Here is a 20232-nt window from a genome sequence, read left to right on the forward strand (position 1 = left end):
TTTCTTTGATTGGTTCTTCCAAATTCTGTGTCTCTTCTAAAGTTTTAATTTGTTTCCTTGACTGAACCATTTCTTCATGTTTTTTCGTATGGCATCTAATTTTTTGCTGTTGTCTAGGCATCTGATTATTTGATACCTTAACTCAGTTTCTCCCTCTGTCTAGGGGCTTATTATTGATTGGTCTTGTGTTAAGGCTCTTCTTTGACATTTAATCCAACTTATTCTGAATCTTTAGAGTAACCTGTGTTTAACTGTTCAATGTTCTCAGCTCTTCATCAGTGGTTATCTTGTCAGTAGATTGACCATCAACTGTCTTCCTGTGATTTTTCACTCATAGACTTTAGAAGCACTAAGCAGGCAAAGGTGACTGTGGGGATGGGCAAATTCAGATTCCATAAGGCAAGCCCCAAGCGGGCATCTCCAGTGAAGGTTTTTGATGAATTCTTCTGGAGAATCTGACTGAAATATGGTAATTCTTTCTTCTCCGCCCAGGTTTTAAATCTGTGTTTTCCTGATACTGTACTTGCTATGGTACTGCAATCCTTAACTCTTTTCTGAAGTTCTCAGCAAGAGGACTCTGCTAATTTTTGCTAATTGTTTAAAGATTCTGTTGGGAAATAGAATCCTGAAACATCTTGTGCTACCATATTCATCTTCTGGAACTTATAATAGTGTTTTAAAGCCTTTATGTGCAACATCTGGGCCCCCTCAGAGACAGTCCCCTCCCTACTCTGGGGGCTTGTTGTTACTGCTGTTTTTTTGTTTGTGTAGTGACTTACCTGGCCTTTCTTTGTGCTTTGCCTCCCCCACAGTATGTGGCTATTGTTGTTGCACAGTTTAAAATTTTTTTTAATTCTTGTTTTTATTTTTAAACCCGACTTCCTAGGATTCTCACTCATAGCAGCATAATTTTGGATTCGGCCAAAGATTGTGCTTAAACACCTTTGTTTCCATCTGCTAGGCTTCTTAAAGCAGAAATGGGTTTGGTTAAACAATAGGAATTTATTAGCTTATAGTTTGAGCCTGAGAAAATATCCAAATCAAGGCATCATCAAGATGATGCTTTCTTCCCAAAGACCGGCTGCCTGCCCTCTTTGAATCCTCTGCCACATGGCAAGGCATGTAACACGGTCTGCTGGTCTCTCCCTTCTCTTTTAGGTTTTTGTTGTTTCCAGCTTCTTGTTTCCTTGGCTTTTTTTGTGTGTGTGTCTGAATTTCATTCTAAGGGCCTTCCTGTAATTGGATTAAGGTCCATTCTGAATGATATTGGTCACACTTCAACTGAATTATCCTCATCAAAAGGTCCTTCTTGTTTCTCAGGCTCGTGGAAGGGGTCTGCCCCTGTCCACTCTGTCCCTGCAGCGAGAGGCAGCGGGCAGGTGGGTCAGGGCCTGTGGTCTCAATGGCCCGAGCCAGGGCTTCTCCCTCTAGGGGACCATGCAGGCTTAACCCTGCTCCTTGGCTGTGGGAACGCTGACTGGACCATTGAGATCACAGCCTTCTGGGAGCTGCAAGGGAGCCTCGTGGATGTGTGTGGAATCTGAGGTCCCAGGAGGCTGAGAATTGCCAGGCTGGATGAGCTTCTTACTGCCTTGTAAGTGCACGGGAGGCAGGGCTGGGGGTGACTTGCCCAGCAGGGAGGTCCAGGGCTGAGCTCCGCCAGAGAGGACACATCTTTCCTTCCCAAACCACTCCTCCTTCCCAGCCAGGCTCAGCCCTGCTCACCAAAATTCTGAGGTTGTCGCTGCTGTTTCTGTGGGGTTCTCCCTTCTTTCATGATGTGGCAGACCAGATACAGGCTCTCGTTCAGGTTAGGCTTTGTCTTGAGCCCAGCACTGCCAGCTGTGACCTTGAGCAAGTCCCTCGCCTTCTCAGGGGTTCTCTACCTACAAAATGGGAAGAATGACACCCAGCCTCGCAGGGCTGGGCTGAGGATTAAATGGATGATGGAGAGAAATTGGGAAAAAAAAAAAAGGTCCTTCTTACAATGGGTTCACATCCACAAGAATGGATTAGATTTAGAACATGTTTTTTTGTGGTGTATATACAGCTTCAAACCACCACAACCTTCAAACTGATTAAGACTTCCATTCTTTGCCACTGAATCTGTTTGTGTTTGAAAAATACATTTATATTAGGGAAGGATTTTTAGAATATAAAAGCAATGGAGAGAAATTATAAAGGGAAAGATTAAGCAAATAAACTGTGTAAAAAATTAATAAATTCTTTTCTTTCAACAATATAAACCAAATTAAAAGTTACTTGGAATACTGTTTGCCACAGTTTCAGTAATTCACACATATCTTTAATGTCTAAAGTGCTCACTAAGGCATATACATAAAGATCAGTAAATAAATGGGATAGGATGCCAGCAGTTTATTAAATTGGTAAGTCCTAATAGCTCTGAAATAAGAGTTAATATCACCATAAAAATGAGATCGTCATTTTTTACATATCCAATGAGCAGAATTTTTAAAAAGAGAACACTCCCATTCTAATAATGGTTGAAATGTAAATGCGTATAGGGTTTCTCAAAAGCAGTATGGCAGGTATATAAAGAATTCTAAAAATGTTCAAACCCTTAATCTAATAATTCTAATTTCTTGAATTCCACCCTAAACAAATAATATGAAATGTGTTCAAAGATGTATGTTTTGCGGATTATTTTTTATAATTATAAATTGCAAACAACCTAAATATATAGAGTACAAGAATGTTTAAGGAACCAGTGGTCTGTCCATTTATAATTATTAAAAATGCATGTGAGGCTTTAAAAATTACTATAAAAATATGTTTTCATGTTTAGTGCAGTAAAGCAGAATATGGAACTATATGAGTAAATTTGATTCATTTTTGTAAAAATGTTGACAGAAAATATATACTGTCAGTATGGTTTCTTTAGAGTGGCAGAATTACAACTTATTTTCTTTGTTGTTAAGCTTTTTTGTATTTTCTGGATTAAAAGTAATGCCCTTGGTGTTTTTGTATGTTTCTTTCCCAGTTATTGAAAAAAAAGAAATCCTAAACTGTTGTAGTTTCTTAAGAATGTAAGTGACTGATTTTGGTAGATTACTTTGGCACCGGATTCCAGAAGGTGTTGGAGATGGAAACATAAAGCATAGGAAATCAGTTAGAAGCATCGGCATGAGGCATTGTGATTTTGGCCTAGGAGTATGACAGTAGGAAGAAGAAAAGAAGTCAAAGATGTTTTAAATAGTTGATTAGGTTTTGTGATAAACCCTTCCCCTCTACTTATCTTTAAGATTTTTTTTCGTATACATACTGTTTGGAAATCAGTTTGTTTCTAGTATCTTAGATAAATGAATCATAATGCTCTTATCTTTAGAGGTAGCTTAGTATAGTGGAAAGAGTATAAGTTTTATATTTAATCCCATCCATGATGCTTACTACCTCTGTGGCCTGGTAAGCTGCCTGAACCAGTTACTTCATTTGTAAAATATGCATAATAATGACTGCCTTTGTAGTATCCTTAAGAGGGTTAGCAGATTGTCCAGTTAAGGTACCAGGCTAAGTGTTTTTCCCTTAAGAGGTAGTTATTTTGATCACTATTGTGATGAATATTTAAGAACAAATTGAAATTTAATTTACCATTGAAACCACCATTACATTCTGTTTGCAAACAGGCATTTGTGTAGCATTTGAGGATTATCATGGGATCTGTATTCAAGGATGACATCATATAATTAAAGGAAATGTGTGTAACATGTCTGGGCATAGTGAATTTCAACAATAAAAAAATGTTAACTGCCTTATAAGATGGTAATAGACGGTAATAGACATCTTTCCGGATAGGAATCAGAAAGGGCTTTTATTGTAAAAGTTGAATGCCCTGCCCTAGAGAGAATCAAAGATCTTTTAACCACCTCTTTCAGGGGGTGAGGAGTTAACCTGATTTATCACTTGAGAATGAGGCTTCTTAAGTCTGCTGATTTGGGAAGATTCAGGTTCTTATGACCTTACATGTTCACTGATACACTATGATTTTTTTTTCACATTTTTTTGAACGCTCTCACTTTTACTGAGTGTATTAGGTCAGTTGTCTTTATATATGGGTACGGTAAATAGTTCTTTTCCAAGTACCTTGAGTTTTTTAAAGGTGCTCCCAGCTTTATTCTTTTTTGGTTCCCCTAGAAAGTTGTCTCCCTTCTTTCTTATATTCCACCCAAATTTTGTATGGACAGTGAAGCACTTGCTGACTTCTTGTGACACTCTGTTCCTACTGTTTATTTATTTTTTTATTTCCTTGTTTTATATTTTTTATTATATAGATTAAGGTTTTCAGTTGGTAAGAGCCTGGCACATAATGGAAGCTAAGTGTTTTATAAATGAATAAAGGAATAATTGAGTTGTCTAATTGAGGAAAAGGCTATCTTGTTAAATAATTAGCTCCCAACTAATGAAGACATCGAGTAAGAAGCTCTAAATAGGAATCTATCTCGGGTTGGAAGGTTGTACTAGGTCATATCTAATATTGTTAAATAACTATCATAACCCAGTGAGCTATTTTTTTATGAAATGGGAAATAGAATCATAGGCTGTCTAGTCATAGCTAGTAAGTAGTTGAGCCAGGATTTAAAGCCAGGTTTGCTTGGCTGCAAAGGCCCAGTTCTTTACATGTCATAGTTCTATTGTGCAAATACAAGTATATTTGCTAATGTGTCAGATTCCTTCAATGAAATATGTCAGTGTGGACCTGTAAGTTTTTGCAGTAGTTATTGTGTAGTTAACCTGTAATATTTATAAGAAATATACCCCAAGACTTGTGAATCCTAAATTTAGGATTATTATAATAACTTCTTCCCAGAGGCACAATAACATAAACAGAAACATTTATATGGACCCTCAAAGAGATCACCAGACTACATTAAATCAGTAATTGCCAGTTGTGATGGAGTGCCTCTTCTGCATGTCCTTATGGCCTATAGACTTTTAAGTCCAGGAAATTCAGGAATTACTTAATGTTGTAATACCCTTCCCTCCACTTCTATGTTTGAGACTGAATTGTCTTGTAATTTACTTTTTCAAAATTTAAATACTTAAAGTTTAAATAGTTTAGATCGAAAGGAAACCATTAAATGACTTCCCTTTAATCATTACATACATTTTTCTTTGTGCTGGTGGGCAGGGAGAGGGTTGATTAGGTAGGGTGGAAGCATGTTTAGAATTTTTTAGTTTTTCTTCTTGTGCTTAGGTGTGGTATGTTATGGTATGTATGTATGTTTTAGTTGATGATGATGATCTTTTATATTACCCCAATCAAGTGGTTTTTTGGTCTCCTCTCATAAATGTAAACCAATTATTTACTTAGCACCTTTCCTGGCAGAGGTGGATGATCAGTGTGTAAGGAATTCGGAAACATACAGAGTAGATATTTGTAAGCATGAAATCAGTTAGCAAAATCTTGATTGTATATTTTGTGGAAAGGTTAAGGGTTTTGGGATTGGAAAACCTATAGAAATTATCTTTAGCGGCTATTTAAAAATTAAAGAGGAATAGTTGAAATAACCAACTTTATTTTAATTAGTTTTTTTGACAGAGGGTTCTTTGGAATTGTTTTTAGTACTTTCTTATGGGAAGCTTTTATATCTACATACTGTGCTTAATGCTATGAATGAAGAAATACCATCTTCTTATTCTTCTGTTACATATTCCTAGTAGTTATAATTTTCCTTCATATATCACACTGCAACTGTTTTTCTGTCTAAAAAACAAGTGTATAGGATTCCAAGATGCTCTGAGCAGTGCTACTAAATGGGTTTACCGTAGTATTTGTATAATTAGGAAACTGAATCATATTTTTATTTTCATTTTAACATTGGAAAAGGACTTCTTAAGCATCTGTGACACATTGTATTGTCTTTTATTTTTAGTTAAAGATCCCATTATGCTTAGCTTAGTTTTCACGTTTACATTTGAAGGATAAGATCTGGTTTAAAGTATAATGCTTTCATGATGGAGTGACTAGTGTCACACTGTATTCTTTGTCTACACAGTCCTTTGACATTTGTGTTCAATGAGTATTTCTTAGAAGGAAGACATTATAATCTTAGGCTCAGCATCCAGTTTTCCGCACAAAGGAATGTACTCCCTGAGTGGTCCCTCCTCCCTCTGGTTTGCTCCACCAGTTTTTTTAAATGAATATATCCATTCAGAGACCAAACTAGAGTTCAGTGTCACACAGTGGATGGAATCAGGTTTGCATTTACTCATGAATGACTGTTCTCTCCTCAGAGTATACAGAAAACAGTAATGAACAGAGTAATTCATCTTGTTTTTATAAATGCTGAAATTTATAGTTAGCTTAATGAATAGTTTTTTCTTAAATGTTTGAACTTTAATTTAGGCTGATTTGTTAGTTTTGGAAGACAAATAACACATCTTAGGGCTTATAGTAGGTGCTCAGAAAATTGAATTGTAATATGAATTTCTGATTTAAGAAAGTACTAGCTCCCTAACATTAGTGGGGATAAATTACAAAGTTGAGGAACAGGGTTTGCTTTGTTTACTTATGCCAGGTCCTGTACATGTCCTGAGTCCTTTCCTTAATCCTGAAGAAGGCAGTGTAGTGTGGAATATCAGAGAGATCTAGCCTCTCATTTTGCTCCACTATGTGCTGAATGTGTGGTTTGGGGATTTTGAATAAGTTATTTAACCTATCTGACCTTCAGTCTTTTCATCTGTGACATGAGGATAATACACTACCTACTGTGTAGTTTTCCGTTTGCAAGGATTAGAGAAAATACATTCAAAGCACCTTGTACAGTGCGAGGGGGGTATAGTACACATTAAGACTTGGTGGCGTAATTTACTAGACTCATTCTAAGCCTAAACTTCTTATCTTGACTTCATGAGGAAACAATGTCTGCCTTCTGTTCTTGCACTATAAAGTCACATGGCTGGCAATGATTATTGATGAAAATGTTATAATTTAGTTCAACTGATTTCAACTTATTTATTAGTTTTTAAGAGTTTCTAACTAATTTTGGTTAGAATTTGCTACACTTTGATATAGAATATTAAGAAACATTTTAAGATTGATTCTACTGTTTTCAAAGTAATGGCTATTAAAAGATTGTTCACATTGATAGGCTTTAATTTTTAGTAATGTATAGGATGATGTGAGACTATACTATTCCTTAATGAATAGTGTTAGAAATTGATTTAGATTTGGTAGATGCAATCTAAAGAGTAAACTTCATGTTTTTAAAAATTGAGATATATTTTACATATATTAAAATACGTAGATTTTAAGGGTACAATTCAATGAGCTTTGAAAAAGGTATGTATATACTATAAAAATGCTACCCAAATCAAAGCATAGAACATGTCTGTTGGTCCAGGAATTTCATGCTCTGTTCCCCATAATCACCCCCTTCCCCCATAATCTCATTTTTGATTTCTATTATTACAGTTTTGCCTGTTCTTGAACTTAATATAAATAGAATTATACAGTGTATACTTTTTGTGAATGGCTTCTTTTGTGCTGTGCATTGTTTTGCATGTACTTTTTATCAGTAGTTCCTTCCTTTTTATTACTGAGTAGTATAAACTTATCTTTTTTACAGTAAAAAGAAAAAATAGTTTAGTATTAAGTTATGTAATCAGGTTTGCATTTCCTCATGAATGACTATTCTTTCCTCAGAGTAAACAGAAAACAGTAATGAACGGAGTAATCCATCTTGTTTTTATAATGCTGAAATTAACTTTACCATTAGCTAAAGTACCTGTTTTATATGTAGATTTGGCATTACTTATCTGCTGATGGAAATAATTCTAGCCTCATTCAAGAGATACTTTTGTAGTAATGTAGCTGACAGTAAGACAAGGTAAGTTGTATATGTTTTAGAATAATTCATTACATGGATCTGGTACTATCACAAGTAGTGATTATTTCAAACACATTAACATTACATAGAAGCAGCAATTTGAATTAAAAGTGGTAAGAACTCTCCAAAGTTTATAAATCTCAGTGCAGTTGATTATAATTGAAGTGAAATATAACGTTATTCATCATTTATTGTAGGTGCTACAGAATATTTTAGAAACAGAAAATGAATATTCTAAAGAACTACAGACTGTACTTTCAACCTATTTGCGACCATTACAGGCCAGTGAAAAGTAAGTTAGATTATAAATTGTTTTAACTGAAAAACAATTGTTATGTTAGGCTGGTCTCTTTTATTTTCAGAGAATAAAAGGTGAAATAATGAAATAGAATTCATATATCAATTTGGCTTAGCCTCTTTTATAAGTTTTAAGATTTTAACAGGGAGTTTGGGTAAGAGAGGTGAGAATATTAGTAAAATTGTTATGTATTTTCATTGTTATCTTTCTTGGCTCTAGGTTAAGTTCAGTAAACACTTCATATTTAATGGGAAATCTAGAAGAAATATGTTCTTTCCAGCAAATGCTTGTACAGTCTTTAGAAGAATGCACCAAGTAAGTAAAATGCTAAAAATTTGCAAAATTCAGATTGGTATAACTGATACCTTAAGGGATCAAGTTTAACGTAATTTTAGAATTTTAGAATTCACAGTTCACCAGAATGATATTTTTTAAGGTGTTTGACAGGAAGAGAATAGGGAATGAGGATGAGCCTTCCCATGAGAAGAGAGGCTAGCATATGGACAAACATGGAGACATCAATTGGCTTAATTTATGTGGCACCAGATGCTGCAAAAGAAATGCATTTCTACATACATGTGATTGCAACATCTTTGAACATCTTGTAGCATAGGTGTTGTTTTGACTTTCAAAAGATGATAAATTATAAAGCTTAACATGTACATAGATTTGATTTGTTTGGGGACTGATTTCAAAGGTTTCTTTTTTTGAAGTGGGGGTATGTCCTGGATAATTGGTCATCAGGTTTTCTGTATGGCTCTTTCTTTGTTAACATCAAGCATTAAGGTATATTTCATAGAGGCTTGCTAGGTATTAGATGACATTTAAAAATAATGCGTGTGAGATATTTTTAGGTTTTAGTCCAGCAGGTAATATTTGATGTTTGTTTATGAGTTTATTTACTTGTAGACTTGATAAAGGAAAATAACATTTTATTTTTAAACTATCTTTGGTGTTTATTTCTGTCAATACCAGAACAACCAGAATACTTTTTTTCTCTTGGGTTTTAGTTGACCTCTAGTTTTCCTTCCAACTTGTTTTCATGTGTGGTTTGGGGTTTATTGTACACATTTATAGAAGGTAAGCAAATGAAGTTTGACCCAAATAATTCATAGTCCTGGAGTATAGCATGTTAGGTTTCAGTGGAAGTAATGAGTATGGTATTTTGACGGTAAAATCAGAACTAAACTTCTTGCCCCTGGGTACTGTCACCTTGGGTGAAGTTTCTGAATATCTCTTAGTTATAATTTCTTTATTTAGACAGCATAATTTCTTGGAAACAGAAATTCAAAGAATGTTTCCAGCAGTAGAGTGTTTTTTAAATGATGGCAAACTGAATCGTGTGTGTAGATAGGTATTACTGATAATGTCCTGGAGGCACTGATGATTTGGACAGGAAATGAGTGTAGGAAGCTTGATTACTGATGAGAGGTTTGGGCCTGTTGTTGCCAGCACACGGGAGCTCAGTGAATAAATAGTTCTTCTAGAGTATGATTCAAACTATGCTGCCTTCTTGTGGTTTTGAAGTCCTTGAAAGAGTTGTCCACATTGATGGTCTTTGGTTCAGATTGAAAGCAGAACTTGCCTGAAGACAGTCAGGGTCCGTGCCAGAGTATTGGTGGCCACTGCCCTAAGTGGAAACATGAGGTTGGTTGCATAGTCTTGTGCTTGAAGTTTCCTGTTATTCATGGACAGACTCTGTTGAGTTCCTTTAGCTGTCCCAAGCCCAACTGCCAAGTATACTGAGGTTCACCCAGCTCATAATTATAAGTAATGTTGTTCTCAGTCTTCCCTGTGAAATCAGTAGTTATTGAACTATAAGCCGTACCAATGAGGAATAAATATATTGTTGGAAAAATTCTATGATTTCTCGAAAGTTTTTCCTGGGATTCTGTCACTGTCACTCTCAGAAAGGAAAAAGTCCTGTTAGCATCATCTGCTTTTACCTTTTGATGTTGGCATTATTGTAAAAACTCATGAGACGACTACATGTAGCATTTCACTCTGTTATCAAACTTCAGCATTTGCTCTGCTAGGAAGGTGCAGATGGAAAAACTGTAAACAGTTTAAATGATATGCAGTGTCTCCTTTACCAGCCTACATATATCACTTAGAAGCGAAAGTGAGAACAAAAAATGGAAATACTCTTATTTTAATTATTGTCATATTCTGCTTGATGATTTTTTTAAGTTTTGGTTGTAAGTCCTGTTAATTCAGCTATCTAGATATTGTTATTTATGAAATGTGTTAGCATGTCACATGGGCTTGATTCTTAGTCCTATTGCATAATAGTAAGTCTTAAGACAACTCACGTAACCTTTCTGAGCTTAATCTGCTGGTACCATCTAGTGAGTTAATGGAGTTAAATGTGCTTTATAAACCATACAATGGTTAATGTGGCAGGGGTGATTATAGTTAATTCTAGGAGAATTGGTTTGGAATTGAAAGATGTAATAAAACTTTAGGGTCTAGGCTAAATGGGGAGCGGAGGGAGAGACAGAAAAGGAAGGATATAAGGGGAGGAGAATTGACACTAAAATTTGGCTTTCTAATTGTGGAAGCCAAACTCTTTTAATATTTCACTGTGTCTTTGACTATCAACATTACATATTCAAATTTCAGTTGGTAGTATTCTCAAAATATGTGTCAAGTGTGTAGATCCTTAAAGAAAGAAGAAAGGTACTGATTTGTCTTTTGGTAAAACATGCTTGCTGCTTTCGGTTATTAATACTTTAGTAACTTACAAAGATACTTGACTTTTTGCTGTTGCTTTCCAGTGGGACATTCTTTCCTTCTTCTAGAGGTTGACAGCAGTTGTATCTCATTTCATTGAAACATCTTATTGTGATTTACATTAAATTTATTTCTGTATTTGTTTTATATTCTCCAAAATATGGTAGTCATGAAAGGTAAAGACTATTTGTTTTTAATCTGTTCCAAGTGTTTTTTTAGTGGTGCTGAATAAATAATTGATATTTATTTGCTGAATCAGTGATTTATCATGCGGGTAGACAGGACAATGGCTAATCTCTGAAACTATGAAAAACCCAACCCACTTAGAAGTTCACACTTTGAAAGGTTTCTATTGGACTGCAAATGCTAGCTTACTTTGACTTCATGTAAGTGTAAATAAACTAAACAGTAGAACACATTATAAGGAATTCATGACACAGAGTTTAGAAATCTGACTTGAATGAGTTATACAGTTCTGTCCAATAGTACTTTCTGTGTTAAGGAAAATCTTCTGTCTGTGCTGTACAATACAGCAGCCACTAATCATGTGAAGCTGAATTTGTTATTTAATTTAAATTTACATAACCATGTGTGGCTAGTGACAACCGAATTGGAGGGCAAAGAATGATTTAAAAAAAAGCAGACGATTAATTCCTACCTATATATGGATTGATTTATAACATTTCCTTAAAGAAGGGCTTTGAATGCTCTGCCTTAAGGTTTCTTGTTTTTTTGGCACAGTGGTCACTGCTGTTGAATACTTGACTGAGCCTGTGTATCTTGTGCTTCTATGAGTCCTTCTTAACTACTCCTGGCCCAGACAGGTCTTACTCAGGAATAAGACCAAAGGAGAACTCTTAGAATAAAGAAAAGGAAAATTTTAAATGTTGAGGATGGATGTTAATCTTGTTTTTCCATACAACAGAGGGAAAGGGACTAATACCGAGAACTTAGTATCAGGTACTGTGGTAGATATTTTCATATACATTAACTTTAAAAATGTTCACAGCAATCCTGTGTGCAATATTTTTATTACCTACATTTTACATTTTTATTATGAATATTATCTACATTTTACATTTACATATTGTCTGCATTTTAGAAGTAGAGATTTAGTCTCATATCCATTACTTAGCAAAGTCAGTGTCTAATACCATGCTTATCTTTTCTGAAGTCCAATTTTTAAAAGTTTTAATTTTTAAAACTAGCACGTTATCCAAACTAAGGTAAAACCACCTATAATAGTGAACGATTTGGGAATTAGAAGAGAATAAAGAACTAAAAATGAGATTTCATAGAACTTGGAACCATTATAACATCATTCAGTATTAGTCTCTTTGTATTAGAGAGAAGACAACATCATTTCCTTCTGCAACATTATATTCCCCCACAGTCACTATCATGGTACATACTGGTCCCTCAGTAAATTTTCCTATATTGATTTGAATAAGAACAGTCACTTTGAGCCTTGATAAACAATTAATAAAGAATAAAAGTTGTTGAATAGCAGAGAGGTTAGCTAAATTAGCTTGAATTTTTAGTGAAACTCACAATATGGTGTTTGAACATGATACTCTTACTAATATTTTGTTATTCACCAATTCTCAACAATTGTATGACTTTCTCCAGCAGTACTTAGCAGCCTAAGTAAAACATATAGATAATTAAGGATGAGAAATTCACAAAGTGTGACTCTCAGAACAGCAAGAGGAGCAAAGGAGTCAGCAGTTGTTGAAGATGATGGATCCATAGATGATGAGCTCCACACAGTTTGTTTCAGAGAGGCTTGACCAGAGAGAGATAAAATATGGGATGCATGGTATTAGGAAAGTCCTATGCCTAAGATTCCTGGATGCAGTGTCTGAGCATAGCACAGCATGTGTAACAGTTATTTTCATGCAAAAGGTCTTACTTAAGAAAACAGAGCAGTAATGAAGAGGTTAACATGAAGTTTTCCACATACTACCATTGCTGATTTCATTGCTGGTTTTATTGGAAGGTATGAGTGCCCTGTTTCTTTACCCTAGAGGCATTTTAATGGCATTTCTATGCCTTTGAAAACAGTAGTGGGAGTAAATTGGAAGAATTAGATAGGGGCACTAGAGATCATGATGAGAAAGAGCAAAGTGTGTGAGTGAAGGAGTAGAGGAGGTGAAGTAGCAGGATGTTGGGGTTAGAGGTTATGATTTGTATTTTAGAGAGAGAATGGTTTTCATGAATGCTGATGGTCAAAATCTGATCATCCAGGTGAAGGGCTGAAGTGAGATTCATAAGGGTTGATGAACTTCAAAAAGTGCTAGGTCAGGTGTTGAAGAGGTCAGTGGTGACATCTTAGAAGAAAAGGATGTCAGTTGAAATTGGTGATTTGGAGAGCAAAAGACATCAATTTGAGTAAAGAGGTTATGGAGTGGAGATAGCAGAACTGATCTATATGTTTCAGAAAAGACAAGACTAACCTGCACTAGTGATGACTATAAATAGTCATCTATTTATAGGAAAGGAAGATAAATAGGAAGGAAAATAAAAGGCTTTGATTTCACATAAGAATAATACAGAATGAAAGGGCACACCAGGGCCCTAGTAATCTAGTTATGTTGAGCATATAGGAGAGCATTTTGTGATTTCAGGCGATAAGAAGGAAACAATAGTGTGAAAAGATAGTATAATATATCTCAGTTAGTGTATATCTATTGCTCAGTATAGCATTTGGTGCCTAGCTATTTATCATATATCATGGAGAATATGGAAGGAGGAGTATTAGGTAAGTAGAATTTTATAAATTTTGAAAGAAATCTCATAACAAACCAATTTTCTGACACCACTTGGAGTGTGAATATAATGCTTTATATACTTAGAAACTGACTTCCTGTTTGAATGTGCCCAAGACAAGTAATTCTATACTTGAAGTTGTTAATAAAAATACTGTGTGTTCCCGTAGAAGATGACTAATATAGTTCTTTTTTCTTGATGGAGGTTGGGCAAAAGTTTTGTTGGTGTTTGTTCAGCAAAGAGTAAATATTTGCTGAATGCTTATTGTGTCTTAGATGCTTTTTTTTAAGTGCAGAATTAACAAAGTGGAATAAGACCAAATGCCCTGTCCTCCTAGAAAAGAATCAGATAAGTATAAGGATATCTAAACAATGAACTGCTAGTGCTATGACAGATACATAAGCAGATTACAATTTTGGAACTAAGGATGGTGTAGCCAGGTTAGAGTGAAGGTATGGGTCATGACCTTTGGGTGAAATTATAAAACATGAGTGGTTGTTTTCCAAGCGGAAATTGTAGGGTGAGAACACTAGAAGAAAGAGCAGAGGAATGAAATTAGCATAGTTCACTGTGGCTTGTATGTAGATTGAGGACACACAGTAACTTGAGAAATGGCTGGAGAAGAAGGTAAAGTCTGAATTTAGGGAAGCTTTGTGATGTTTGATGACATTTGTATATCTCCTTGGAGAAATGTCTAATCAAGTCTTCAGTCCATATGTATATATATATATTTTTATGAGGTTTGGGTGGGAACCAATTAAAGAGCTAAGAATAGTGCCAGTGCTCTCTTTTAACTCTTTTTTTTTTTTTAATTTTTACTGATAAAACCAATCAGTGTACAATATGAACATTCTTTTTTTTCCATCACATAGTTGTATATTTATCATCATGATCATTTCCTAGAACATTTGCATCAATTCAAAAAAAGAAATAAAAAGAAAACAAAAAAATTCATACATATCATACCCCTCCCTTTCACTGATCACTACCGTTTCAGTCTACTAAATTTATTTTAACATTTGTTCCCCCTATTATTCATATTTTTAAAAAATTTAAAAAATATGTAACAAACGTAAGCATTCTTATGATCATTCCGTTCTACGTATACAATCAGTAATTCACAATATCATCACATAGTTGCATGTTCATCATCATGATCATTTCTTAGAACATTTGCATTAATTCAGAAAGAGAAATAAAAAGATTCATACATACCATACCCCTTACCCCTCCCTTTCTTTGATCATTACCATTTCAATCTAAATTTATTTTAACATTTGTTCCCCTTGTTATTTATTTTTATTCCATATATTTTACTCATCTGTTCATAAGGTAGATAAAAGGAGCATCACACACAAGGTTTTCACAATCACACAGTCACATTATACAGTCGTCTTCAAGAAACATGGCTACTGGAACACAGCTCTACATTTTCAGCCAGTTCCCTCCAGCTCTCCATTACCTCTTGACTAACAAGGTGATATCTATTTAATGCATAAGAATAACCTCCAGGCTAACCTTTCCACTCTGTTTGGAATCTCTCAGCCATTGACACTTTATGTTGTCTCAATTCACTCTTCCCCATTTTGGTCGAGATTTTCTCAGTCCCTTGATGCTGAGTTTCAGCTCATTCTAGGATTTCTGTCCCACATTGCCAGGAAGGTCCACAACCCTACGTTATATCCCACATAGACGGGGGAGTTTAGCCCATTTTTTAAATTAGGCTGTTTGTCTTTTTATAGTTAAGTTGTAGAATTTCTTTATATATTCTGGAAGTTAAACCCTTATCAGATACGTGGTTTCTAAATGTTTTCTCCCACTGAGTAGGTTGTCTTTTCACTTTCAGGATAAAGAACTTTGATATGCAGAAGTTTTTAATTTTGTATTTTGTTGCTTGTGCTTTGGGTGTAAAAGTCTTAAGAAACCATTGCCTAACATAATATCCTGAAGATGCTTCACTACATTTTCTTCTAGAAGTTTTATAATCCTAGTTCTTATATTTAGGTCTTTGATCCATTTTGGTTAATTTTTGTTTATGGTGTGAGATAAGGGTCCTCCTTCATTCTTTTTTTTTTATTAATTAAAAAAAAAGAAAAGAAATTAACACAACATTTAGAAATCATTCCATTCTACATATGCACTCAGTAATTCTTAGTATCATCACATAGATGTATGATCATCATTTCTTAGTACATTTGCATCGATTTAGGAAAAGAACTAGCAAAACAGCAGAAAAAGATATAGAATGTTAATATAGAGAAGAGAATTAAAATAATAATAATAAATATATATATATATATATAAAGGAAAAAGAAAAAAGCAAAAACAAAAGATACAAACAAACAAACAAAAAACTACAGTTCAGGTGCAGCGTCATTCAGTGTTTTGACATAGTTACATTACAGTTAGGTATTATTGTGCTGTCCATTTTTGAGTTTTTGTGTCTAGTCCTGTTGCACAGTCTGTATCCCTTCAGCTCCAATTACCCATTATCTTACCCTGTTTCTAACTCCTGCTGGTCTCTGTTACCAATGATATATTCCAAGCTGATTCTCAAATGTCGGTTCACATCAGTGGGACCATACAGTATTTGTCCTTTAGTTTTTGGCTAGACTTACTCAGCATAATGTTCTCTAGGTCCATCCATGTTATTACATGCTTCATAAGTTTAGTCTGTCTTAAAGCTGCATAATATTCTATCGTAGGTATACACCACAGTTTGTTTAGCCACTTGTCTGTTGATGGACATTTTGGCTGTTTCCATCTCTTTGCAATTGTAAATATCGCTGCTATAAACATTGGTGTGCAAATGTCCGTTTGTGTCTTTGCCCTTAAGTCCTTTGAGTAGATACCTAGCAGTGGTATTGCTGGGTCGTAATCCATTCTGCCAGTCTATGTCTTTTGATTGGGGAATTCAGTCCATTAACTTTTAGTGTTATTACTGTTTGGATAATATTTTCCTCTACCATTTTGGCTTTTGTATTATATATATCATATCTGATTTTCCTTCTTTCTACACTTTACTCCATACCTCTCTCTTCTGTCTTTTCGTATCTGACTCTAGTGCTCCCTTTAGTATTTCTTGCAGAGCTGGTCTCTTGGTCACAAATTCTCTCCGTGACTTTTTGTCTATAAATGTTTTAATTTCTCCTTCATTTTTGAAGGACAATTTTGCCGGATATAGGAGTCTTGGTTGGCATTTTTTCTCTTTTAGTAATTTAAATATATCATCCCACTGTCTTCTAGCTTCCATGGTTTCTGCTGAGAAATCTACACATAGTCTTATTGGGTTTCCCTTGTATGTGACAGATTGTTTTTCTCTTGTTGCTTTCAAGATCCTCTCTTTCTCTTTGACCTCTGACATTCTAACTAGTAAGTGTCTTGGAGAACGCCTATTTGGGTCTATTCTCTTTGGGGTGCGCTGCACTTCTTGGATCTGTAATTTTAGGTCTTTCATAAGAGTTGGGAAATTTTCAGTGATAATTTCTTCTATTTGTTTTTCTCCTCCTTTTCCCTTCTCTTCTCCTTCTGGGACACCCACAACACGTATATTTGTGCACTTCATATTGTCATTCAGTTCCCTGATCCCCTGCTCAAGTTTTTCCATTCTTTTCCCTATAGTTTCTGTTTCTTTTTGGAATTCAGATGTTCCATCCTCCAGTTCACTAATTGTAGCTTCTGTCTCTTTAAATCTACCATTGTAGGTATCCATTGTTTTTTCCATCTTTTCTACTTTGTCCTTCACTCCCATAAGTTCTGTGATTTGTTTTTTCAGATTTTCTATTTCTTCTTTTTGTTCAGCCCATGTCTTCTTCATGTCCTCCCTCAATTTATTGATTTGGTTTTGGAAGAGGTTTTCCATTTCTGTTCGTATATTCAGCATTAGTTGTTTCAGCTCCTGTATCTCATTTGAACTATTGGTTTGTTCCTTTGACTGGGCCATATCTTCAATTTTCCGAGCATCATCCATTATTTTCTGCTGGTGTCTGGGCATTTGAACAGATTTCCCTGGGTGTGGGACCCGGCTGGTTGAAAGGTTTTTCTGTGAAATCTCTGGGCTCTGTTTTTCTTTTCCTGCCCAGTAGGTGGCGCTCGTGGCGCTCGTCTGTCTGTGGGTCCCACCAGTAAAAGATGCTGTGGCTCCTTTAACTTGCCAATCCGAATCTCGCAGTCGGCCCGAGAAACCGCGTGTGGAGGGGGTGGTCGCCGGCCACCGCGACTTGGGGGAGTGCTGGTCCAAATTGCCCAGCTGGCCTGAGACACCAAGCGTGGCGGGAGGGCCCCGCTATCCAACGTTCCCAGTCGGACCGGGAAGCCACGTGTGTGGAAGGGACCCTGGTCGCCAGCCGCCCCGGCCCGGGAAAGCGCACGCCCCTCGGGTATCTCACCGCAGCAGATTCTCCCTGCCCGTTCAGCCGTTCCAGAATGGGGTACGCTGTCTTTTTGGTCTCTGTCGTGGCTCCGGGAGCTGTTTCGTATTGTTTCTGTTTCTTTAGTTGCTGTTCTGGAGGAGGAACTAAGACCCGCGCGTCTTACTAAGCCGCCATCTTCTCCGGAAGTCTCCTTCATTCTTTTACATGTGAATATCCAATTTTCTCTGCACCATTTGTTGAAGACTGTTCTGTCCCAGTAGAGTGGACCAGGCAGCCTTGTCAAAAAATGAGTTGGCCACTATCAGAATTTGTAGCTTTTTTTCCTTGCTGCTTTAATATTATAGTGATTCATAAAACTTGCTACCCAAAGACAGGTTTTACAGTGAAAAAATAATCAATTGGTCATAGATGTGAGGGACCATTTCTGAACTTTGAATTCAATTCCATTGGTCTGTATATCTATCCTTGTGCCAGTATTGTACTGTTTTGACCACTGTAGAATTGTAATAAGCATTAAAGTCAGGAAGTGTGAGTCCTCCAATTTCATTCTTTTTCAAGATTTTTTTTTTTTGCTATTTGAGGCCCTATACATCCAAATAAACTTAATAATTAAATTGCTTTTCTATTTCTGCAAAGTAGGCAGTTGGAATTTTGATTGGGATTGTGTTGAATCTGTAAGTCATTTTGGGCAGAATTGACATCTTGACAATATTTAGTTTTCCAGTCCATGAGTATGGAATGTCCTTCCATTCATTTAGATCTTTGATTTCTTTTTGCAGTGTTTTATAGTTTTCCATGTAAAGTCCTTTACATCCTTGGTTAAATATATTCCTAGATATTTGATTGTTTTAGTACTGTGTAAGTGGAATTATTTTCTTGATTTCCTCCTCAAATTGCTTGTTACTAGTGTTTAGAAACATTACTGATTTTTTAAAGCAGTTTTATTGAGCTTTATTCACAGTCCAAAGTGTACAATCAGTGTACAGTGCAGAGTTGTGCATTCATCACCACAGTCAATTTTAGAAAATTTTCATTAGTCCAAAAAGAAAAACCCATACCCCATAGCAGTCACCTATCAATCCTTCTATCCTTTTCCAGTGCTATATAACCACTATTCTGTCTTTATAAATTTACTTATTACATTTTATATAAATGGAGCCTTTTAACATGTAGTACTTTGTGTCTGGTAGTTTTCATTTAGCATAATGCTTTTTATTTTTAAAAATATTATTTTTTAATTGGAGAATTTGTAAGTTTATAGAAAAGTCATGTAAAAAATACATCGTTTCCATATTCCCCCTGTGGTAGTTAAGTTTCAGGTGTCAGCTTGGCCAGGTGACGGCACCTAGTTCTGTTGCTGCAGACATGAGCCAATGGTACATGAACTCATCTGTTGCTAATTACATATACAGACAGCTAGGAGGTGTGCCCACTGCAATGAATGATGTTTGACTTAATTGGCTGGTGCTTAAATGAGAGATCGCAATGTAGCACAGCCCAAGCAGCTCGACATACCTCATCTCAGCACTTGCAGCTCAGCCCAGGCCTTTGGAGATGCAGAAGGGAATCAGCCGGGGGTGGGGGGAGTTTTAGGAACCCAGAGGCCTGGAGAGAAGGCCAGCAGAGATCACCTCGTGCCTTCCCGCGTAACAAAGAACCTCAATTGAAAGTTAGTTGCCCTTTCTCTGAAGAACTAACGAAATAAATTCCCTTTTATTAAAAGCCAATCCGTCTCTGGTGTGTTGCATTCCAGCAGCTAGCAAACTAGAACACCCCCTTATTGTTGACATTTTGCATTAGTGTGGTACTGTTGTTACGTTTGATGAAAGAATATGAAAATGTTACTAACTGTAGTCCATAGTTTACATTAGGTGTATTTTTTTCATACACTACCCTATTATTAACACCTGTAATAGTGTCATACATTTGTTATAATTAATGAAAGAACATTCTTTTATTTGTACTGTTAACCACAGTCCATCATTCACAGCAGGTTCTCTTTATTATACAGTCCCATGTTTTATCTTCTAACTTTCCTTTTACTAATATACATGACCCCAAACTTCCCTTTTCAACCACATTCACAAATATATTACACCACACATAATAATGGCCTACCATCACCATTATCCATTTCTGATCATTTACAGTACACTTCCAAGATGATTTTGACCAAAAAAAAAAAGAAGAACTTGAACTGAAACTAAGGTTT

At 35.7% G+C, this 20232-nt stretch overlaps 1 protein-coding gene across 9 annotated transcripts in view; it reads left to right on the forward strand.

Annotated features, from left to right (window-relative positions):
• ARHGEF7 (Rho guanine nucleotide exchange factor 7) overlaps nt 1-20232 on the forward strand; it is a 267744-nt gene that overhangs the window by 192245 nt on the left and 55267 nt on the right. For all 9 annotated transcript variants that reach the window (XM_077158695.1, XM_077158691.1, XM_077158687.1 and 6 more), the window contains 2 exons: nt 8045-8139; nt 8365-8460. In XM_077158695.1, coding sequence (XP_077014810.1) covers nt 8045-8139; nt 8365-8460 — 191 coding nt within the window. The remainder of the gene's footprint in view (nt 1-8044; nt 8140-8364; nt 8461-20232) is intronic.

This window comes from Tamandua tetradactyla, chromosome 4 (genome assembly GCF_023851605.1).
Source record: "Tamandua tetradactyla isolate mTamTet1 chromosome 4, mTamTet1.pri, whole genome shotgun sequence".
In the NCBI taxonomy this organism is placed as follows: Eukaryota; Metazoa; Chordata; class Mammalia; order Pilosa; family Myrmecophagidae; genus Tamandua; species Tamandua tetradactyla.